Source organism: Pleurodeles waltl, chromosome 12 (genome assembly GCF_031143425.1).
Source record: "Pleurodeles waltl isolate 20211129_DDA chromosome 12, aPleWal1.hap1.20221129, whole genome shotgun sequence".
In the NCBI taxonomy this organism is placed as follows: Eukaryota; Metazoa; Chordata; class Amphibia; order Caudata; family Salamandridae; genus Pleurodeles; species Pleurodeles waltl.
The window spans coordinates 701,412,935-701,437,711 of NC_090451.1; the positions used below are offsets into that span (position 1 = coordinate 701,412,935).

General features: G+C 47.0%; 1 protein-coding gene across 1 annotated transcript in view; it reads right to left on the reverse strand.

The window, feature by feature from the left end:
* Positions 1-3,151: 3,151 nt before the first annotated feature.
* Positions 3,152-24,777, reverse strand: part of LOC138266900 (insulin receptor substrate 1-like) — a 322,036-nt gene continuing 300,410 nt past the window's right edge. The window contains exon 3 of the mRNA XM_069215631.1: positions 3,152-6,681. Coding sequence (XP_069071732.1) covers positions 6,674-6,681 — 8 coding nt within the window. The 3' untranslated portion in view covers positions 3,152-6,673. The remainder of the gene's footprint in view (positions 6,682-24,777) is intronic.

Sequence of the window (24,777 nt, forward strand, 5' to 3'; positions counted from 1 at the left end):
GATCACTGCCCATAAAACGGGCAGAGACCTGTGCGATGGGGCACTCACTGCCCATGCCAAGTGCACCCCTTCTGCCAGCATTTCCCTGGCAGGGACAACCCACCAGGGAAAGGCTGGGGGATTTGGGATCATTATCTGAGGGGCAGCACCACTGCCCTGTCGGATAATGATGCCGTACACCGGCAGGCTGCCTGAAGGAGGCAACCTGGCGGTGGGTGAGGGCCGCCGGCTTCATTATGTGGCGGTGTGGGCCGCCATGGCGGGATTTCCCGCCACCGCCGGCATGGCGGCCCACACCGCCATGTTCATAATGAGGGCCTAAGTATTTGTCACCGTGAAGCTCCAAGTGACTCCACCAGTTCAAGTTTATACTGATTCCCAAGCACTGTTTTATATTTGGTGATTAGCCAGTTGCACACATTTACCTTTCAGGTAGCAGAGATGAGATTTTTTGTTTTACACAAAGGAGTAGAAACCCTGCTTTGTGTCTCAGGCCTAGGGGTGATGGCCCAGTGGAGTGGATAGTGCAGACAACCTCCTTAGCAGAGCTCTAGGTATGATTAATGCATCTGGTGCTGTGCTTTGTGCACCAGGCCCCAGGGGTATGAGGGGCCAGCTAAACGCCATATCTTTTTTACTATCCTTCCTCGCTTTAGGGACCAGTGGACCCTTGCTCTGGCAGTGTTGCTTTGGGCCTTTGAGTTATGGTCCAGGGGTGAGCAAAATTAAGGCAGAGAGCACACCTTGCTTTGGGCATTAGAGAGATGACCGTGACCAGGGATGGACAAAATGTGTGTTATGTTTTTAACAAAAGGTAGAGGCGACATCCCAGACAGTAGCTATCATCGTTGAAGCAGGTGCAGTGGCACTGGGGTCCCGAGGTCTGAGAGGCCCAGTGCATTACAATGAAGTCATTAAAAAAAAAAAATGGTATATGGTCTAACTTTTCTTGCTATCATTCATGCTGAAAGCACCTTTGCTGCAAAAAAGGCAGAAACACATGGTCACCTTTCTTATTGTTTGTGCCATATGCTATAAAAGGGTCACAACCAAATTCATTGTTTTTTTCTGTTGGGGCCTGACAAGTTGTTACGGTCCAAGTAAATATGAATCTGAGAGCTACTGACTTTGGAACTGGGGAACCATGTTCAAGTCCCAGTGTTCGCTCAACATCCTGTGCTTCTCGCCAAACCACTTAATTTTACTCAGGCTTTAAAAAATCTGACCTTGTGTAATGTAATTGAAGGAGATTTCTTGCTATTCAGGGCCACGGTTATCATTACTGCAGCAGATGCATTGGGGCCGAGGAGTGTGACAGGCTCAACACCCTAATTATGGGAAGCAGAGTTTTTTGTTTGATGAATTTGTTATTTTATAAATCTCAAATTTATTGTGGATTATACATCATAGAAAAGTACTCATCAGTGTTAAATGGTGCTAGCCATCCGCAGTGTCAAGTAGGGGGATCACCACCAAGAACCAGGTATTCCACTGATCCTCACTTTGTGGCCTTGTGCATTCACTTGTCTCATCGCAGAGCAGGCACTCGAGGATGCTGCTCTTTTCCTGTGAGATAAGGAGACTATAACCATCACTGTTTCATGGGCTAAGGAAGGACGCTAATCCCTTCAGAAGCAATATTGCCTCAACATGTGTCTCAGAGGGGAGGTTCTGGGATCGTCACATTTTCTCAGGTCACTCCAGGTCCTGTGTCGAGTATGTAGATGCTGTTTTCACCAATACAAGGAGGGGTCTTAACTGGAGCTCATCCCTGGACCACCATGCTTGCATAAAAATTCCACTGGCCTTTCTCTGTCTGGATCTGCACTATCATTCTGGTACTAGTACTTTTGAAACTTTGATTTTGTATTATTATGTTAATGTGTGGAATGAAGGTAAAAAAAAAAACTGACCTTATGTTCTTACAGAAACGTCCATCTTCTCCCAGGAAAAATAAATATCGTACTTGAGGACTACAGCTTCTGAAACAGAAAATACTCATGACTACCTCCTTGAAGCTGCCAAGACCAATATGGCGCAGATCTCTGCTGAGACTCAAGATAGTCCAGTCCTAATCCGACATCCTAAACACTTCTCTATCAGGTAAGTGTGTCCTAAAACTCTTTTGGAGGTCTTGCTGTATTCCTTCCGTCATGCCGAAACCTACTCATCCTCCTCTGTTAAATGTCATCTTTGAAACTGCAGGTCAGCATTCACATACGAGGTAGAGATCATGGACACAGGCCTAAACATTGGTACTGGCAGTAATGTTGTTAATAACAAGTAGTGATGTAGGTCTTTGTGCTTATAGTTGGATTGTTTGCACTGTGGACGCTGGCTGAGGTCCTTAAGTTGATGATTGTGAAGAATGGAGGTGGTGCATCAACTAATCAACATTTGGTCTAAGGTTCTGAGCAAGAAGTGGGTGGAGGCAACGGCAGGGCCAAAGATCTGTTACCCTATAGTTGCAGGTGTCCCATTCTCCTCACTAAACTTGTCAGGTCTGTCTTGAAGTTCGGACCTAAGACTTTACGAGCTGAAAAAGAGGCCAAACGTTAAAAAGAAAAAAAGGAAAATCTTTTAGTGACCACTTTTAAAGAGTGTGTGGAACCAGAGGCTGTTTGCACAATTGTAGCCAGCGGTACTTCCTGTGGGGAGGGTACGTTCATGTGCAGAAGTTGGACATCTGTGCAAGGGAGGGGTTGAGGCCCTCTTTGAGCTCCCATGCAATGAACTTACAGCCACATCATGACGCTTACTGCTCCCCTTCCGCGGCTGCGCAGTTGGGCGTTGTATGCAGTCCCAGGAGTAGAGGGGGAGAAGATACTTTAGGGGTGGCTTGGGCGTATGTCCATGAACTACGGGGAAGAGCGGGCTGAGAACTCAGGCCGTGCTATGTGTTATGCCTGGACTCAGGTACACTGGTCAAGCTTTCTGTAAGGCTTGTCTGGAAATTTAGGGGCGGAGGTCAGGGATAGTTTTGTGCAGGACCTTGGCCAAGTTGCAAGTCAGGCAAGAGTAGGGGTCCAATGACAGTTACCTATAACCTAACGAGCACGAAGGGGTGGGTGACCGAGACTAAGTAAATCTGGGAGAATACCACGAGCATACAATAACAGTATCACAAGTTAATAAACAGGCCAGGCATTCATTAAACATTTTTACCATCGCGGATTTATTGTCGGTTAGAAAGGAGGAAGGCAAGCACAGAACTTTACAGCAATTGCAGACACTTCGGTTCTTACTTTTAAGCAAGTGTTCTAGGAGAGTTGAGCCGTTGCCCACACCACACGGGGTCATCGGACCCCTCCGTACCTTGGGGGGTCGGCATATGGCAGCAGACCAGCAGAATGAGAAGTCTTTCACGTAGGGTCAGGGGGTCACCGCCCACGGCCCCCAGCGTCATCTGACCAGTGTAGGTGGTCTCACTGCATAACCCGGCTCGGCCCGTCCGCTCCGTGAGGCCAGAGGTCAGCGAGCCAGGCCCTTTCTCCTCGTGATCAGCGCCCGATGCTGCTTGGTAAACCATTGAGGAGGGACAGAGCCCCATTTATTGAAAACATGCACCTCAGTTGGCAAAAAACATCTTCAAAACAAACACATTTCCCAATTTGGCTCATGGTTCTGGGCACGGCAAGAAACATTGGGGACCACTTCAGTCAATGGACAATACTCTTCGGATTTTTCCCAACACACTGCCTTTGTGACTTTGTGGCTGAGTTGGTGTGTGCCATATATCACCGAGCACCCTAACCACCATCTATGGAGAAGGAAGATGCTTCGGTCACTCCGGGGAGAATACGGTGGCTTGGATAGGTGTAACCTCAGACACAGAGCAGCTTGCCAACATCTGCCATCGCACCCTCCCCCCTCCCCCCCCCCCCCCCCCCCCCAAAACACAAAAAAAGTTCCGGGAAGCAGGAGCTGATGCTCCGTACTGCAACAGGTACCAGTACCAACACACAAGGCAACCAGGGGCCAACATTCATTTACTGACCCTCACTCCCTCTTAAGGAAGTCAAGCCCGCTTGCATATTTGTTTCATCTTGGTTAAGTGAGTTAGCTAAGAAAGTGCTGTAGGAGTGTGCCCACACAACCTGCTCTGGAAACGTTGTCGGAGTGGCTGAATTCAAAGGTCACGACATTAAACGTGTCAGATTCCCAATCCACGAGCGCCTTCAATCGGGGGGGGGGGCACGTCTCAAAATGTTTTATCCAGTTTAGCCGCCCATAACCTCAACAATCAACAGAGGGAGTAACAGACCGGCCAATATAGCATAGGAAAGGATCATGAAAAGGACGCTGCCCTGCAAGGCCGGCAGGGCTGGGGCGGAGTCCGCTACGTGAAAGGAATAAGGTTGGCTGTGTTCTAATCACAAAGATCTTCGGTCAAAGTGCACTTGAAGAGAAACCAATAAAATGGCAGTAATTGGTGGTGGTGCAATCCACCCCTGGCTCCAGGTAGGTCTTGTGCTTCTTAGCAAACACAGCCGCCACGCTCAGCAAACATCGGAGAGCTCTACAAACAGACAGGCAGCAGATCGCTCTCTTGTTTGCATTTCATAATTGACATTTTTCAAACTAACCTTTATGGAAAAAGATTAACAAAACAAAAAACAAAACAAAAACAACGAGTCATTATGTACTAAAAGATCAGCCCATTTGTCCATTAGACAGCGATGGAAAGTATACGTGTGAAAAGGGGGTACTTGCTCTTCTGAAGTACCACAAACTCAGTAGTACTAAGGGAAGCGCCCCCCCACTCCTTAGTCCCTCTTGGAGAAGAACTTTTCCGAATTCACTCACACCCTCTATATGCGCAGTAAAGGCACATTTCATCCCCCCCACCCCCCCCCCCCCAAAAAAAATCGCATTTTGTTTCTCTTAACTTTTAGTTGATTTTTTTCAAACCAGGTTCCCTACGCCCACAAACGAAGGCATGCTTCTTGTCCCACCCAGTGACAAATCACACACAGCCCCCCACCTTAATGTCATCGGCTCGGTATTGATACTGTACCCCCTCCCAGAGCATTCAGTAACCTGGGGGCGATACACTGCAAGCCCTTGTTGCATCTATCTCGAGCCCTTCTATGCCCAACCCCCCCCCAATTTAAGGAATGAGCCAGGTTTTCACATTCTGAGCACGGAAACGGAGCAGTCTTTGGAATGAGACATATAAATACACCCAATGCTGAACCACAACCAGCAGCCCCCCACCACCAGTAAAGAAGAGGTGTGGAAGGAACCGTTCCAAGGGACCCAGGATGCAAGGTTGAGTTATTTTGGTCAAAAGATAGGGGTCTGTTGAGGCCTGCTGAAAGAGAGGCTGTCTTTTGACATGCATGAATTACTCTCTGTGAATGAGACTGTTGGATTGTGAACAAAACTAGTACAATTCTGCCTCTCATATTAAGAGAGTAACCTCGTTAGGCAGCATGGGATCTACTCAGCCTCCTTTACCCTACTAGTATTTGAAACTCATGCCCTATTGATACCAACGATGGCCATTCTCCACGTCAAGCACCACCACAAGAAGGCCAATCTCCTTACAGAGCAGTCCTACAAGATGGCCGGTCTCCTCATAAAGCACTGCCGCAAGATGGCAGACATCCTTACTAACCAGCCCTAAGAGATCCTCCTAGTCAGTGGCAATATGCAATAGCTCACCATCCAACCCTTCGGTGCCACATCTGGCCAATCTCCCTATCCATTGGCATCAGTAGATACTGGCTGAGGAAAAAGAATCCTATTATCAATGTATTTAATATCGGTGTGGTTGGCTGAATCACGTACCATTATTTCAAACCCCTCCCCCACCCTGTACAACTTTCCTTAACAATTGTCACCAGCATAACATTCTAGAGATTTGGAGAGGAGGCCTGCAGACTCAAAATCTGTATCCTTGCCTCCTACCCCCAACTTCCTGTATGCCAATCCATTTTTTTCTAGATCTTTCAAGATGTTCACAGATTCATATTACCTACAAAGGAACTGCAACAGTTGTATTTGTTAAAATGTTCAGTTCACTTGCAGCACCGTAGGGAGTTCTGAGGGGTCATGCTTCTATGTCTGCGGAGATGTTGGAGACTCACTTCCTTTAGTGTCTTTGCAGGTCTGAAGCTCCTCCCTTCTAAGACTCATCATCTTTTAGAAACACTGAATGTCAGAGGATTCTTTTTTACGTTGCTCTGAGGCACCTCTCCTTTTGAGGTGGTCTGAGGCACCTTCCCACGTTTGCTGCTAAGGAGGTCTGAGGCACCGTCATTTTTAGATGCTCTAGATCCGGAGGTCTGAGCTCCTGCCCCTTACGGGTCACCTGGACATTTGAGGCACCTTTCCTTCAGTACCCTGAACCAGTGATGGCTTCTTCCAGTATGGGAGCTGGGTTATGGGCAGGTAAAAACAAAGGCACTTTGGATCGAATACTTTGAGCAGGACAAAAACAGAAAACCAACAAGAAAGTGCGAAATCTCTTTCCATCAGCGCACAAACACTTGCGAGGAAAGCGCCAATTAAAGCGCAGCATCAGTACTGCACAAGACAGGATACACCATGGCAGCCTTGGAGTCAGGCAAGCCTAGCCAGGAGCCTTCATAGAACAAAGGTGGTGGGAGGCAGGAGTCGGAGGTCACAGCAGCCCATATCACAAGCCATCACCAGGGTTCGGAGAGGATCAGCATTCTGAGAGAAAGAAAAAAAGTTTAGTTATTAAGAGAAACAGGCGCCGTTTATGAAACTCGAATACGGACACAAATTACACCTGATACAAGCAATGATCAGTGCACAGCTGGGACCCAGTCTTTATTCCTCAAACTAAAGGAGCTCCTCCACTTAATAGCCCTGACAATTAACTCTACCTCTGAGCTAAAGGAACAACCCCCGGTGAGAAACTACCTCGGAGCTAAAGGAGCAACCCTCTGAGGAGAAACAGTACCTTAGAGCTAAAGAAACAGACCCCTGATGAGAAACTCTACTTCGGAGCTAAAGGAACAACCCCCTGATGAGAACCTGTACCTCAGAGCTAAAGAAACAAACCCCTGATGAGAAACTCTTTATCTCAGAGCCAAAGGAACAGTGTCTCCTCAATCCTCAATACCCTTCTGGCACCTCACTACCGACGAGCTAAACAGCTCTTGGAAGGAACAGCTTCTGACTATGAACTCTACCTCCGAGCTAAAGGAAAGAGATCCTGTCTAGGAACTAATTGTACATCTGAGCCCCTGGCTGGGAATTGTCCCTCTGAGCTAAAGGAACAGCTCCTCCCCAACAACACATGGCCGCTAACTAGTAATTCTACATCAGAGAGAAAGAACAGTGTTTCCTCAGTCACCACTGCGCACCTCACCAGCAACTCTACCTCGGAGTCTGAACTAAAGAAAACTGGACACATCGCAAGGAGGCACCTTAGTTTTCTAAAGAATTAAAATATCTCAAACTCGAAACCAGACAGGTAGAACGAAAATGGAGACTTCATTTGATTCCCCATTCAAAACCAATTACAAGGCCAAGTTATTAGCATAACAACAGACCACCAATGCCACACAAAAACATCACACCACACAGATTATTGAATCTGACAGTAAACAAGAACTCTTCAGAGTTCTTAAACAACTTTCTCCCCTGTCTTATTTTCTTTCTGAACTTGTTTTACAATCCTTTTATGATGATCCACCGTCAATTTAACCTCAACATTGAATAACTCTAGAACTGCAAAATCTCAACAAGATACCTCTAGAACTTCCCCAGAGCCTGTTACCCAGCTAGCCAACTATTTCTGCCAGGACTGACAAACCTTGCCTAGAACAGTTGTGCTATCCTTTGCCAGATGAGTTTAATTAATTTATCAACAAATCTGTTAAACCCATGTTTTCTATCCATGAAGAAGGCGTTGTACAACATTATCTCATGCGCACAAACTGGAGGGCTCCCATGTCCTCTTAATTAAGGCATTGTTAGACATTCATTAAAAAAAATAAACTTCGCTCATTCACATCCCCAAAATTATCACCCTATAACTCTTATGCTGGCTGCAGCTAATATGATAGAAAGCACTATTGCTTCTAAAACATACACAGTCTTTTTGAACCTCTGCAAAACGAGAGGACTCCCATGTCAGTTTTAATCTCAATACAAGCTGCACTAAAAGCTGTGTAGGATGGCCTTCAGACAGCCACTCCGCCTGATATTTCTTGAATTGTCAGCATCTTTCGTTGCAGTCGTTCATACAATCCTCTTAGCTAGAATGGCCAAACAAGGCATTTGCCATACTGCTCTTACTTGGCTAAAATTATGTTTGACAAATCATAGTCAATCAGTTATGCTTTATCAGTCTGTCTCTGACCTCCCCCCCACCTCCGAATTAGCTAGAGGAGTTTCCCATCCTTCTCTTTCTAATCTTTACATTTGACTACTTTTATTCTTTTTGAAAAATTGCCGGTGTTATTTTATTCGTACGCAGATAACCCCCAGCTTATATTTATCCGTGACTGAGAAGTGGGATACAGTCTTTACAACTTGAGTATTACCATGCGTTACTTTTACAACACAGCAGTTACCACACAGGTAAGTATCACGCATACCAATTTCGGGCACTTTACAACGTGTAAACATTGCCTTGCAGGTGAGTGTGTTTTTAAAGAAAGTAAAATGTGTAAGATGTTTTAAGGGTTTAGGAATAAGTAAGGGTAGGAAGTAGTAAGAATACAGGACAGTGTTGTAAAGATCAGCACCTTGTATTATTTGCGTGGTAAGAAGTGTTATTCAGCGATGTGGGTGCTTTTAAACATCTTCCTTCTTGCCTAAAATGTGTTAAAGGCTGAATGAACAGAAACTGTTTAAAGCATATGGAAAGAACAGAGGTTATCTTGGTGGGCAGAGACATGTCTATCTGGTCTCATAAATCATGGCCTTCAAACGAGGTTCATGCCCAGAACTTCAATCTATAGTTAAGAAGTTCGGTTTCAGACTTGATTCATCTTTCAAACTGAATCCTCCGGTTTTCCCGGTGATATCTTCTTATTTCCACATTCTTGAAACTCTGAAACCTGTGGTTTGAGTTGCATTCAGAAGATGCCAGAAGGACAGTGGTTGAAGCCACCATAGGCTCATTACTAGATTATAGTATGGTTCATATTTAGGCATATCCAAACAGAAACTACAAAAAGTTAAAAAATGTGGACTATAATGCAGTCTGAGAGATTTTATAGTATTTCTTCGCCACTTACCAGGCTCCACTTGCTTCGAGTTTTCAGAAGGGTTGCCTTCAAAATATTGTGCATCATTCATAAGTGTGCACATGGAGCAACCCCTGATTTTTTTTTTAAAAGATGCTTTATATTTTATACTACTTAACAATGGCTCTGCTCTTCTAACTCAAATACTTTACACCAGGTTTCTCCAACGAGTAGCTCGTGAGCTACTGGTAGCTCTCCATCTAGCTATGAGTAGCTCTCCCATATGCAGCCCAGCCTACAAAATTAGAAGCTTTTGCTTGGCTGAATATATTTTTAACAAAACAGAAAAAAGTGTGTGTGTGTGTGTGTGTGTGTGTATTTTCAGAACCCATTAGATGCTTGGAGACATTTTTAAAGCTGAAATAGGAGAAATAAATCATGTGGTAGTGATAAATCTTATTACTAATATTATTACCTTGGTGTGGCGAGCATTGCAGCTATGGCTTCTAAGCATTACTCTTGTAGAGGCATCCCAAGCTGACAAAGCCTATTTTACATTACTGCTGGCAGCCCTCCTTGATGCACAGAGGTGTCCATTGTGGGTAATTTTGCATAGCGTGGACACTAATGTAATTTGTCTAATGTGCTCCCCATTAGAACACTTAATAACACTAGTAGCTTGGGATAATTTTCGTTAAACATATGTAGCTCTTTTTATTGAAAAAGTTGGGTACCCCTGCTTTACACACTCCTCATTTAATAAAATACTTAAGTGAAAGATCCTTTTTTATACTTCCTGCTAAGGAATGGAATCGGCTACCTCCTCTTAGATTAATTCACACACTGTCATTATTTAGGAAAGGCTAAAAACTATACGGGATAATTTTCTATTATTGGTAGTATTCGAAATTCAGCCTCATGAGACCTTTGGATTTAAGCGCCCCCCTAACTACGATTATCATAACACACAGGCGAACCCCTGATTACAAACTCTGCATCTGAGCTAAAGGAAAAGGCCCCGCTCAATAACACTTGAGCCGGTGACTAGCAAATGTACCCCCAAGTAAAAGTAACAGCTCCTACCGCGCTCGAGCCCAGATTAGCACTGTTCACTAACAAACAGGTTCCTCGTTTTATTGAGTTTATTTATTCTATCCTATATTGCAGCTGAGGCTATATATTAAGTGTGGCTGCCTCAGTAAATGCAGAATACAACAGCCATATAATTATGCAAAACAACAATAGTAAAAAACAAAGCAAAAACACATTTAAACCATTATTCCAGGCAATAAATATACAGCATTTATTTGTCTGTGTTTAAAATCAAGCGACAGAATGTTACAGCAAAATACGAGGCTTTTCATAATGGTATGTGCTGCTAAAAGAAAATAAGTTACTTGCCCGTAAGAGTAGTTTTATAGGTTGCCCATCCTACAGACCTGCGTCTTGTACACATTTCCCTGCCAAGAAGTGGTTGGTCTTGGAATCTGCAGTAGTGGAGTGGGAGCACCAGGGCAGGGGACTGACATCAGACATGTGGAAGATAAGAAATGTGCCATGCACATGAAAACTGGATGTATTCCTCGCAGCGCCCCACTGAAAACAGCAGGCGAATGGTGAAAGAGCTAAGCTACATTCCTGCAGTTTGGCCCTGGCTTTCTTCCCTCACCCAGCCGATCCCAAAGCCGTGAACTGCACACATGTCCATGGCCATTATATCCACATGTTATTGTTGCCCGCTGTTTCACGACTTCGAACCTAAAATGGAGAGAGGGGTAATGCTGCAGCTCTCTTCCCGAACCCTCAGGTTTTTTAAATGTGTCATCGTGGTCCCAGCTATCCGCAATGAGCACTGAACAGCACAGCTACTAAAGGCCAGAATGTTCATGTTCCTCCTTGTTTGGTTACAGCTTAAACCAAGCAGCACCCAGGCATCTCTGCATCACTGCTACCGAGGGAATAACAGTGTCAGAGGTTTGCTTAGCTGCGCCCACACATGCTGTATAATCAGACATACTCCTGCATACCTTAGCACCCTCAAGTGACACCAACACCCCTAAACAAGTGCTCTGCTCTTCTTATTACGTTGAAGGTTGGGGGCAGGCGGGCAGGGAAATGAGAAGAGCTGATTGAGGTAGACCTTAGTGTTGGAGCACGCTTCTGACACCCTCATGGAGCACGTGCTGCTTCACTGCGGCCACCTTGAGTTTGATTCTGGGTTCAACATAGTGCGGAAGCTATCCATAAGGCCAGAGATCTAAGCTACCTTCCACCAGTAACAAAGCACAGGAGCAGGACTTTAACTGCTGGTACAGCCCAGCTATGTAGGGTTATAAGGCAATTAGAACATTCCACCACTAGGAGCACGAGATTCAAATCCCTCAGGCTCCATGAGTCCTTTGTTCACAGCTGTTGCTGTGAGACCAACACTGGAATGCTGGTTCACTGGGCTTTTACCAGCCTTTAGAGGCCGGAAGCACTCCATTGTCTTCAGTGGAGCTCCAAACATTCTAAATGTTCTAATTGGGCTTCGCTTTAACTATTACATAAGGGCCTTAACTATTACATAAGGGCCACAGTTCTTAACAGACGTATACAGGGCCAGCCTTTGTCAGGGTAGCGCCCCGGGCAGAAAGAAATATGGCACCCTCAAATTAAGGCAGCAGGGAGCCCCGTTTGTGTTTAGAGGTCAGTTCCTGGCTGATTATATCAACATTGTGACTGGTCTCTGTTCAAAAAAACATCTCTGCACCCTTCCTAGCTCATCTGAATCATTCAGATTAACAACACAGGCTGGTGCCAAGTTGTTTGTTGGGGAGCAGGGTTTATTAGTCTGTGGCAGCAGGGGTGAGATAGAGGTGTAGGCAAGGAAGCAACTGATGAGGTCTTAAAAACAGCGCCAGCAGTACTGGAGCCAGGTGACAGGGACTCTCCCGTCTGCATCATTCTAGAGGTGACAGCTCCTTGCATCCCTCTGAAAATCGGCACCATGGGCTTGGGACCATCTCACCCATGCCAAAAGCCAGCTATGTATGTATATGTTTGTACAGGGCGTATATGTAGTGCAAACCTAGTCAAAAGGCTGCGGAACACTGTATATGTTCAATGGCAAGCTTAAAGGGGGGAGTAATAGGAGACAGAGCTGGGTTGTGGATGGTTAATGCATGATATAGTGGTCTTGAAAGAGGCGTTTTAAGACACATGGACATGACCCTCTTCCGCAGTTATCAAAGACACTCCCAAGTTGATCACCCCGTTCTTCTGCCACATATTGATACCAGGTTGCAAAGCTTGCCTTTTGAAAAGGTGTTTGTATTCTGTCCCAACCAAGGTTCAACGATGTATAGAAAGCCACTAACATAATAAATGCCCATGCAACTAAAAGCGGCTTAATGGCAACATAGAAGAATACTAAATGTATAACGCAGGCCCATTCAGAATAACAGCAATGGATAAGCAAGAGTGAATCAATACGATGTATCCCAGCTAAGTCTGATAGCCACTGAGTGCAGATAAAGAGGCTGCAAAAAGACCGATTGCAGACACAGATGCTGGCAAAAGAGCCTGCTACTGGCAAAGGTGTTAGCAAAAGGAAAAACTGCAGGCAGAGAGGCTGGGGACCTGACTGAGTGCAGGCAGAGATGCTGGCGAAAGAATAGAGTGGAAGTAGAAATGCTGGCAAACGTACGGAGTGCGGACAGAAATGCTGGCGAAAAGAATTTGTGGAAGAGGGGATGCTGGCGACAGTACGGAGAAGTGATACTTGCAAAAGGATCATGTGGGACAGAGATGCTGGACAAAGGGTCAAGTGCGGACTGGGATCATGGGCGAAGGACCAAGTAGTGACAAAGATGCTGGGTGCGTGTGGTGGCAGAAATGCCAGTGAAATGACCGAGTGTGGACAGGGATGGTGGTGAAAGGGCCGAGCAGGCATAGATCCTAATGAAAAGGCTGAGTAGTAACAGCAATGATGGCGAAAGGACCTAGCCCAGATCCCAGTGAAAGGACAGACTGCGGACTGGGATGCTGGTGAAACGACCAAGTGAAGGCAGAGATGTTGGCAAAAAAGCTGGATGTGGACAGAGGTTATGGCGAAAGAACAGACTGATGGAAGTGAAGCTCTAGAATGGACATGGGTGATGGCTAAACGACTGAGTGCGAGCAGAGATACTAACAGAAGGGCAGAGATGGTGGTGAAATATCAAGGATGCTGGCGGAAAGAAAGTGCGGGCTGGGATGCTGGCGAAAGGCCCTTGTGCGGACAAAGATGCTTGTGAAAAGACAGTGCGGAGGGAGAGCTGCTGGCGAAAGGACCCAGTGCGGACAAGGGTACCAGCGAAAGTACAGAGTACGGGTAGAGAAGCTGATCAAAGGACCGAGTTTGGACAGAAATTCTGTTGATAGGACCGAGTGTGGGCAGAGATGCGAAAGGACAGTGAGCAGGCAGAGATGCTGGGAAAAGGAGCACGTGTGGATGAGGCTGCTTGCTAAAGGACCGAGCACAGGTACAGATCTTAGTGAAAGAGTGCAGTCAGGGATGCTGGCGAAATGACCGATCTCATGCCTAGACCCTGGGGAAAGGAATAAGTGCGAATAGGGATGCGAAACGACTGAGTGCAGGCAGAGACGTCGGCGCAGGAACCAGGAGTGGGTGAAATTGGCACACAGGCTGGGCACAGGTGGACATGTTACTGAGCGTGCAAGGCGCAGTCAGAGATGCTGATGCCTCAACAGGGTGCAAGTGCAAGATCACGTTGTAGGTGAAAATGCTTGCACAGGGACCGTGTGCAGGCAGAAATGCGGATACAAGCGCACAGGTGTAGTCACTGCGTGCAGGCAGTGATACTGGCTTAAGCACACATATTGGCGCAGGGACCCGGGGCTTGCCGGTGGAGGCAGTGATGCTGGCCCATGTAGCGATACTGGCAAAGGCAGAGATGCTGGCACATAGCCCTGGGAGTCATAACGGCGCAGTGTGCAATTGTCCTGTGCCAAATCACATTACAATTCAACGTCGCTTGATTTAGCAACAGTGACATTTTACAGATGGATACATGTTGAGATGAAGTGAACTAGGGGGGAGATCGACCCCAGGCACACATGTCATTTAGGAGTAAGAGTGGAAGCAGCTGTGTCATGATCCATCAAGGAGAGGTGGGGCCCAGACCATGCCCCATGACCTCTCACTCCCACCCCTGCCAACCATTGCTTCATCAGGCAGCTGCTAGGACGAATTAATCAGGCCTCCACCTGATGACCTCGTGCCCTAGACCTAAGTGAAATATCCTTTCTGTTGTTATTGGCGGGGCGGTTGGCACTTAGAAGTCCTGTGGCAAGAGACGTCATGGGCTTCCACAGTTCTGGGTCCATATAGGAGGACTGTGCAAACAATGTGTGTCACAGGGGCAGCCATCTTGGATCTCATAAGAGCAAAAGTCTTGCAGGATCTCTCTGTACATGGGTGGATCCTTGGTATCAAGACTGAAACTGGCCTCCACTCAACCAGCAGTCTGCTGAAGGAGCATCATTGTTCTGTGGTCTCCCTGGGCAGCATTTCTCCCAGCAACGTTCTTGAAGAGGAACAGAAGAGGGATTTTGGCAAGGAGTTTCACACAGGTTTGTCACATGGCGAGGTACGCGCTGCAAAAAATGTGACTAATGTAAAGCAAGGGCTTCTTTACTTGGTTTATTCGGAAAGGTCAGCTTCGTGGAAATAGCTACCCGGAGTATGAAGCAACTTTCTCATGCCCTTCAACTGGAAATTGTCATCATCGTTGGTCAGTGGCAGAAACAATATTTTCGTGACAAAATATAAAGTTACTTTAAAGTGTACCTATTTAGTGAAGGGGGATTGAGAACCATCAGAGCTCCCTAACTGCACAGTAATCCAAAGAGAAGAACCTCGGAATTAAAGCGATACAAAGGCAGCCTTGCTTTCCTTCCGGTGCTCTGGCTGGGAGGACCACATGAACATCCTAACTGGACTCGCTTCATTGTTTGTTACAGTTGAGAAAATCTACGAGAATTCTAGATGTGTGCTTTTAAGTAAAGCACGTGATTTTGAGAAATAGCTACATTTGAGAAATTGTGTTTTGTTATTGACTTTATACTATCTTGTAGATTAATTACATGTTCATACGGCTCATCTTGCCTGGTTCAGACCTTCTGGTTGAATCCTGCGGACATATTCTCAGTGGTCAGACAATGGAGAAAGGCTGCTCGGGTGGGATGAGTATTTTTTACCACATACTGCCAGGAGAGATATCAACTTGAACCCTCTGTTTCTGCATTTCCTGGGGTCCCTGTCCCAACCTCCTTACAGTCCACCGTTCAGAGGCCTCCTTGTCTGCTGTACTGGGCACGTGGGCAGCCCATGCTGCTTTGTTAGGATGCGTCATGTCCTTTGCCTTGTGCCCCGCTAGTGTCAGAGGTCATGGAGGCAGAAACAGAAAGTAAAAGGAGTCCTAAAAGCAGCGGTCACTGTATGCAGGTGCCAATTCTCGTCCTCCCGGTAGGTGTACAACAGCAAGCCGAAGGCTCTTGAGGACTCAAGGGTGGGACAAGGGGTCAACCCTGCGATGTCACGTGGTTCCTAATAATATGTCACGGGGCTGTGATGTCATGAAGCTTGGCCGCTACTATTTATATTCTACACCAGCCACGTTACAAAGCATAACTACTGAAACTGGCGTAATGTCCGAAGGATTGCGCGGAACTTGCCGTAAAATCCGTGCCGCCTAGAAGTCTCTTCTCAGTCTGTGGACACGTCCTCCGGATCTTGCCGCCAGAGGCCACGAGCGAGCCGAGATCTGCACCATGGAAGAGTTTTCATACTGGGGACGAGGGTCGCACCACCTCGGGGCGGATATTATCTCCGGAGATAAATCAGGAAACATGATATTGAGCAGGTCGTCAGGGGTAGTGAGCGCTATCTATATAAATGCAATTTCAAGTGCCGGCCCGAGGAACTATTTTATTCGATAATAATGTACATTCATGAGCTGCTGATCCAAGGAAGTGTGCTGGGGATTAGGGCAGGGGTGTTACTGTTAATACGTGTTACCCGAGTAATGGGACCGTCCCCAATCCGTGCTCATAAACTGGCTGTGAACGCGTGTCCAGTCACAGTTCCGTGAACTCCTGCCTGCCTGTGGCTCTGGGTATGTGCGATAAACGAGGGAGACTGTAAACGGTTTCTCGTTTAACCCTAGTCAAGAGCACTTGTTAAACTCCCTGAGGCCCTGTTTCCTCACACATTAGGAAAGAGGCCATGAACCATTTTGCACGTTTTTTGGTTGTAGTTACTTATAAACAGTTTCGAAGTGGTAAGGAGACCACTCACCAAAGTAACTTCTTTCCAGCTCTAGTTAAGGGAAAGTTCGCCTACTTTGATGCTGGTTCTGGTGAATACATATGTAGCAACGACGAGGTTTGACGACTGGTTTTGCCGTCCTAGTTGAGTTCACCTATATATACATTCTAGAGACAGACAGGGTTTAAGTAATGCAAAAAGCACAGATGGAGAACGCGTCAAGCCCGCTCGTTCGGTCTCTTATAAGAGGTAGGGTGACCAGATTTGTAAAGTAAAAAACCGAGAGATTGCAAAAAATATAATAATAGAAGAATGACTAATTCAACATGATCCGAGGGGCACAAAATGACAGCGCTCATCCATATAGAAACCCAGACGAGGCACTAGGGGGGTAATTAATTAAAGAGCCAGATTTTGATCAACACATTTTTATTGTTTTATTTAAGTTCAAGCAAGTCACAATGAGATCTGACAAAAAGCCACGGTCGGGACGTTCACGGGTGTCATCAGTGCGGTCGTCGACATTCCACACAGTGGAGACAATACCATTACTAAAAAGTCAGTATTAATCCTAAACAGCATACGTTATTAATAACATATGTTAACCAATACTGCTTTGTAACACCTAAAAACTTGCCTACTCTGTCTGAAGTCGTCCCTGTCGGAAAACCTGACAGAAAACTGCAGAAATCTACCGGGACTGCTGGTGAAAACCGGGACTTTCAAGGCAAATCCGGGACGCCTGGCCAACCTAAAAAGACGGTTCTTGTTGCTAACGCTGTATGTTAAACGCGTGTTCGCGTTTTGTAGTTTATTTTAACTACTTTGCCGATAAGCGACGGACTCCTCACCAGCCTACTGTCCTGGAAAGGATCTAGCTGACTGAGGCCATTGTTACTTGCTCCGGAGACCTAAACAGGCATTGGTGTTAAACGGTAGCTGTCTGGTCTTGCCGAGGTAACGCAGGAATGACGGGGCATCTGCTGGAGTGACGCACACAGCGGCCAAGCAGCTGCCCCTCGTAAATAAGAAACAAATCGTTCAGGTATGTCATGGCCCTGAAATATCACAGATGCAAGCGGTACCGCCACTGGTGCCCTCTGCCGCCCAGCTATTCTCGGTCTGCTCTGCCCAGGGTGCCGTGGGCACGCCTCACCCCTGCTGGAAGCTGGTCGGCTACAGGTCTTTGTGGAGTAATCCTATCATGGCCAGGCTGCCATCCTCCTGGCACCACATGGGTGCCGGAAGAGGGCTGCTGCCGCCGCGTGCCAGCCCAGACACTCCTTCCCACACCGTAGGAGGCGAGGGTGCTGTAAACTATTCTGGCGTCCCTGGTGTTCGCCAGGTGGCATGTCATATCATACAGGACCTAGCCTCTAGGTGTGATCAACTTAATACGTGCTATCCTGCGTCTAAACGGTAGGTGTCACTGCTACCAGTGCCATATTCTGTCAGGCCACTAGGAGTCAGTGTTGCCAACTCCATACAGCACCCAGCCACTAGATGTCACTGATGCCTAGGCCATACCGTGCCAGGCCTCTGGATGGCCCTGTTGCCAATGCCATAGCGAGCCCCCAGGTTTCAGTGTTGTCAAACTACTCATTGCAGGGGTCTGGCAGGACTCAACACTGGAACTTCTTGTCGAGCAATTCCGTCATAACCGTACTAAGAGTCAGTAGAAGGAACCCGTTCTGCTGTAGCAACACTGCTAGCTGTAGGATATAAAGTGACACTGCTACCATGGTGCTCGTACCATGCAAAGCCTCTCCCAGGCCCGCCACATCCCAAGTAAGCCACCGCCATGCCTCCCATTCCTTGATGTGAACCAGGACGAGCCAGGGCAGTACTCTCCTTCCAGCAAAATAATTCAGTCACGGGATAACCCAAATGCAGATTGAGAACCCTAGCCAAAACAAACAGTAGGTCTAACGCTGACCCATGGTAGGCATGATTCCTGCCCAGCCACACGTTTATTTAACTCGGGTACACCTGTGGTTTAATTTCCATTATAAATATAGGACTACAAATACCAGAATGTAAATAAAATAGCACTGCTCAACCTAGTCATACTGAACACGAAGCAGTTTGGGATCAATTCATCTCTGTCTTAATAAAGGACACTGTGGCCCTCATTCTGACCCTGGCGGTCCTAAACCGCCAGGGCCACGTGCAACGGAAGCACAGCCAACAGGCTGGCGGTGCTTCAGTGCCCATTCTGTGCAGTGCCGCGGTCAGAAAAGGGGATCCGGCGGTTTCCCGCCGGATTTCCCCTGGGCCAGAGAATCCTCCATGGAGGCGCTGCTTGCAGCGCCGCCATGGGGATTCCGACCCCCTTCCCGCCATCCTGTTCCTGGCGGTAAAACCCGCCAGGAACAGGATGGCGGGAACGGGTGTCGTGGGGCCCCTGGGGGCCCCTGCACTGCCCATGCCACTGGCATGGGCAGTGCAGGGGCCCCCTAACAGGGCCCCACAAAGATTTTCACTGTCTGCTATGCAGACAGTGAAAATCGCGACGGGTGCTACTGCACCCATCACACCCCTGCAAATCCGCCGGCTCCATTCGGAGCCGGTTTCCTCGTTGCAGGGGCTTTCCCGCTGGGCCGGCGGGCGATCTTCTGGCGATCGCCCGCCGGCCCAGCGGGAAAGTCAAAATGACCCCGCGGTGTATTGACCGCAGTGCGGTCTTTCGGCGGTTTCCGCCCGGCGGGCGGCGCCCCTGTATGTGTGTATGTAGGTATTAGTGCTTTTATAACACTGCTGAGGATCAACAAAGCAATGCACATCGCAAAAGTGTTGACATAGCAACTGATTACTTTAAGGAAAGTACAGCACTAGAAGACAGTGCATGGAGTAACCCGCTCAGAAAATTATCTTAAGCCTCTGGTCAAATTAAGCACTGTCCTCTTCCTGTTACTGACTTGAGAAACAATGGTAAGCCACCAGGACCCCCTCTGACAGAGCTTCAAACAAAGCGGCCCTTAGCGACTACCACCGACAAATTAAGGAAGCCAAGAGAGCAGCCATCACAGTCGCATCGACACATCAGCCAACCGCACAAAGGAACTGTTCAAAATGGTCAAAGAATACTCCAGCCCGACAGCCACAGAAAACATTTTCCACCCTTCCCAGAACTCTGTGACACCCTCTCGTGCCACTTCCACAGCAAGATAGTCGCCATATACTACAACTTTGACCCCAACCCACAGTGCTCAACCTCAGCAGCCTGACCACCAATACACACAAGCTGAACAGCCAGCATCAGGACGCCACTCACCTTTCACCACCTTGGCCGTCATGTCATCCATCCACCCCTGAGCACCCTTCGACCCATGTTCCTACCACTTTTTCAACCATGAAACCAATCACATCAGCACAGAACTCACCCATCTCATCGACACCTCCATCACCACAGCAGTCGTCCCGGACAAATGGAAACATGCAGAGATTACACCCCTACTAAAGAAACCATCCTCCGACCCCAGTGAACTTAAAAACTATCCACCGATCTTGCTGCTCCCCTACCACACCAAAGTTCTTGAGAAGCCTATCAATCAATAGTTCACCAAATATTTGGAGCAAAATAACCTGTTTGACATCTCCCAAGAAGGATATACAGCCAACCACAACACTGAGACCGCACTGATCGCAGCCACAGAAGATATCAGGACACGCCTCTATCACGGGGAAAGCGCAGCCCTGACCCTCCTAGGCTTCTCAGTCGCATTCAACACTGAAGCCTACCTCACCCTCATCAACAGACTCCACAGCTACGGCATACAGGCAAAGGCACTCAAATGGATCGCCTCCTTCCTATCAGGATGCACCCAGAGCATCTGGCTGCCTCTCTTTACCTCAGAACCCAAGCTCATCATATGCGGTGTACACCAAGGATCATCCCTCAGCCCCACACTTTTCAACATCTATGTGGCTCCTTCTCCTACATCGTGGCTTAGGCCTGGAATGACCTGCCACACCACCTCCGAACAGCACCCTTCCTAGCGAACTTCAGAAAGAAACTCAAGACCTGGCTCTACGAAGTGGACCTTGCACCCCAGCATCTCCTACACTACTACATATCATTGATGCCAATGACGTATTGTTCTTGACCGCTAGGTGTCTTTGTTGGCAGACATATTGTGTGTTGCCACTGCCATACTGTGCAAAGCCTCTAGATGTCACTGTTGCCATTGTTGTACCCTTCCTACCCTCTAGGTGTCTATGCTGGCAATAACATATCCTACTAGACGATAAAGCATCACTAAGGATGGTTTGATGCAGTCCTACAGTTTTATTCCAACTAATGCATTCTGGCAGCTGAAGTCGTGATTTGCATCAATGAAACCAACTGGACTACATTTCCGTAATGTAAAGGTCTGTAAAAGCTAAAGCAGTGGTTCCCAACCTGTGGTCCGGGGACCCCTGGGTGTCCGCAAAGCCTTCTCAGGGGGTCCGCAACTGCTTAGAAAATTAAATAATCTTAACAGATTAGGTCCCCATCTTTAAGTAGTGACTGGGTGGGGGGGGGGGGGGGGGGGGGGGGGGGGTGTCCCCGATTTCAATAATAATTCAGTGGGGGTCCCGGGTTCCAGTAATGATAAAGTTGGGGTCCACAGAAGTCAAAAGGTTGGGAACCACTGAGCTAAAGCATTCTGTCCTTGATGCTATGGAGTCATTTGATAAACACATATTTTGTCTGTAATCATTTAGTAGTATGTGTAAACACATCTGTTCCCCCTGGCTTTATATATCCTTCCTGGCTATTATGACATTTCTGTTGGGTCTGGCCTGAAAAAAATAAAATACACACTTCTACATTTTAATGAATACATAGGGCATTAAAAACGTTTTGTACACACATGGGTAAGAAATCAAATTTGGTAAAATCAAAATCTATTTTTCATTGCTAGTCCAACTTTCACCGGTCATTCTATGAATACATTTAAATTTTAAACAAATATTGGCAAAGCCAATAGGTCTCCTCTACTAGACGAAATTTATTGGATTTGTTAATGGTTAGCCATGTTATACAGAAGTGCTGCTCCTGTGCAGCATGGCTGAAAGTTTATATATACAAAAAAAAGCTGTATGACATGATCGTAGTGCTTTTTTATTGCGGGCAGGTGGGAGAGGAAACAACTCTGGGTGTGGCGGTGAAAGTACTATGATGCGGTCAGCATCATGGTGCTTATTTATGGGGGGCGGTGGGGGAAAGAAGCAAAACTGAAATGAGGGCGGGGAAGGCAGCAACACAGAGGAGACGGGGAGAGTGAGTGGGGGCAAGCAGCTACACGGAAGTGGAGGGTTCCCGTGGGACAACAAGTAACACAGACAAAGGTGGCTGGGCAAGCAGCAATAGAGACAAGTAAGGGGTGGTGAGTGTTCAAGCAACAACACAGACGAGGGAGGGCGAGGGCAAGCATCAACAAGGACGTAAGCAGCAACAAGAGTAAGGGAGTGAGGTTGGGAGCAAGCAGGAACTGGGACGAGGGATATCAGGAAAACAGAGGGTGGAGAAGTACACAAGGGTGCCAGTTGAAAAAGACACACACTAGTAGAGTGCTTAAACACAAAAAAAAGTAGCACCTAGCAAAATGATCAGTGGACGGGCACAAGTAATGTGTCCAAGCTCCAGGGTCCCTTACCAAGTGTACCCATACTTGGATGACTAGCTCTCAAGGCTCATTCAAGGGCAGAGGTCTTTACGTCCACCTGCCTCAGTTTGTTCCGCTGGCTGACACGGACTCTAAACAACAAGAAAATCATGATCGGAATCACACATGTGGCGTTTGTTCTTGGGAGCGTTATTGAACACGGAACTGGGAACATTTCTCTCACAGGAAAGGTTGATGAAGCTTCAAGCGATGGTAAAAAAAACTCTCTACCAGGCAGTCAGTTATAGTCAGGCAATACAACACTCTACTGAGCCTGATGTCATCCTGCACTGTAGTTATACCTTTTTCTAGGATCTGAATGTGAGCCGTACAAGAACTATAGATCAATGGAAATAAGTAGACGGCTCATAGGACAATACAGTCCAAGTCACAAGAGAGTTGAAGCCAGTGCTGCTATGGTGGAGGTTCTCCACAAATCTCAATGCAGGCCATTCTTTCCATCCTTCGACAGAAAGAATAGTAATTATGATTGATGCACCCATGGAAAGCTGGGGAGCTCACACACAGGACCTGTTGACCAGAGGCCTCAGGTTAGATACAGAAAAGATGATCCATATCAATAACCCAAAGCTTCCGGTCTTAAGAATGGGTCGACATACTTCCTCTGAAGACTGGCAGGTTCAGTAGTCCTCATCTGGACGACAACACAACATTGGTATTTTACATCTTCAAACTGGAGGTGGGTCCTGAGTTGGGAGGGGGAGGAGAGGTTGATAACATGGTCTCCCTTGAAAAGGCACAACAGCTATGAGACTGGGCTATTTTTCACAATGGCAACATTGTTGTGGAACATCTGCCAGAGTTCCAGAAGGATTATGAGGGAGCCTTCGGCCGGACACGGTCAGACTGGCATAAGTGGGAGCTTCACTAGACGCAAGTAGACTACATCTTCCACAAGTGGTGTCAGTTGATCGTCACCTAGAGCACCAGGAAATGCTGGTGCTATGCCAGCAGGGTTTGGCAAACACGAACCAAGAAAAATACCTATTCGATAAAATGGTCCATCATCTTTGCTTACACCTTTCCTCCATATTTTGTGATCCCCATGGTACTGAGGAGGACAACAGCAGATCATTATAGCCTGATTCCCATTGCCCTTGCGCGGCAACACCAGTACTGGTACGGCAAACTCCTCAAATTATCTGCACTCCAATCTCCTCTCCCGACACTATATAGAGATACTCCATCACAACCTAAAGCCACTAAACCTGACAGCATAGTACTTGGCAAAACAAAAATAAAACAATGGACCGAGTGTTGAAACTTTTCAAACACTCTCCCCCAGTCACAGATCTGGGTTTAATCCATTGTTACTTTGCTCGCCACGTCACTCCAGTTTGGACCCAGCCTTATGCAAATCAGTCTTGCCTTGCTCTCCTTGGCAACAGTTCAGCCCACAATGCCAAGCCAGGTCCTCCCTGAACCAGAAACAAGCATCCTGGGACCCGTTTTGGGATATCGTGGGTTTCCATAATTTGCTTGAAAGGACAGCAAAAAGATTCACGCTACCCATGCCTTCTAACCAAATGAATCGTTTCCTCCATGATTTTAAGGAGCCCTTTAAAAAGAGTGCACAATCGATGCCCATAGTGAGTTACATCTGGGAAGAAGGTTTAAAGGTGATGAAGAACCCAGCCACGGGAACTGCCATCTTACCAAGACTAGGCAAGAAATAAAAAAGCCCCAGAAGATGCTCCAGCATGTCTAGTTGGCCATCCAAAACCGGATTCATTAGTAACTCAGGCGGCGTAAAGATGTTCAAAGAATCCATCAACACCAATTACAGCACCTTCAGACAAGGAAGGAAGAAGATTAGACAACATTGGGAAAAGGTGTTCCTCCATGTCTGGGCTTATGGTGAGAGCAGCAAACTCCTTAGCTGTTTTGGGTAGATATGACAGGCAATTATGACCGGATATCATTCCATATGTGGACCAGCTTCAGGAAGATTCAAAGGCAGAAGCAAAAAAGATCTTGTTGGAAGGAGAGCACACCTCTGTGGAGATCATCAACTGCGCAATGGATATTGCTACCTCTGCTTTTAGATAAGTGTCAGGTGCTGCGGTTCTGTAGACAAGGCTGACTTAAAGCTACTGCTTTTCGACCGGAGGTGCAGAATAAGATATTGGACCTTCCGTTTGATGAGGAGGCTCTCTTTGGCAAACACATAGATGAAGCTCTACAACAGATTAAAACTGACACGGACATGGCCAGATCACTGGGTACCGTTCAGTTTAAAAAGTTGCCTTTTCGTGGCTCCAGAGGGCTAGGAGTATCACCTTAAAGAGGGGGTTTTCAACACCTTTGTTACCCCTCCTACACAACTTAACAGTTTTGTACACAATATTCACAAAGGCAACCAACCCAAGCAGCCTACGCGAGACCTCCTTTTAGGAGTAGAGTAAATCAAGGAAAAGAGACTGGTTGTCGCCAATGACCAATTTCAGGCTCCAACTACCTCCTCACCACCGATTCTAAAAATAGGGGGAAGAATATCCCAATTCTTTAAAAAATGGCAAGAAATAACATCGGACCAGTGAGTATTAAAAATAGTTTGATTCAGCCATAACTTAGAATTCACCCAAATCCCACCATCACACCCTCCACATACCTCCATTCA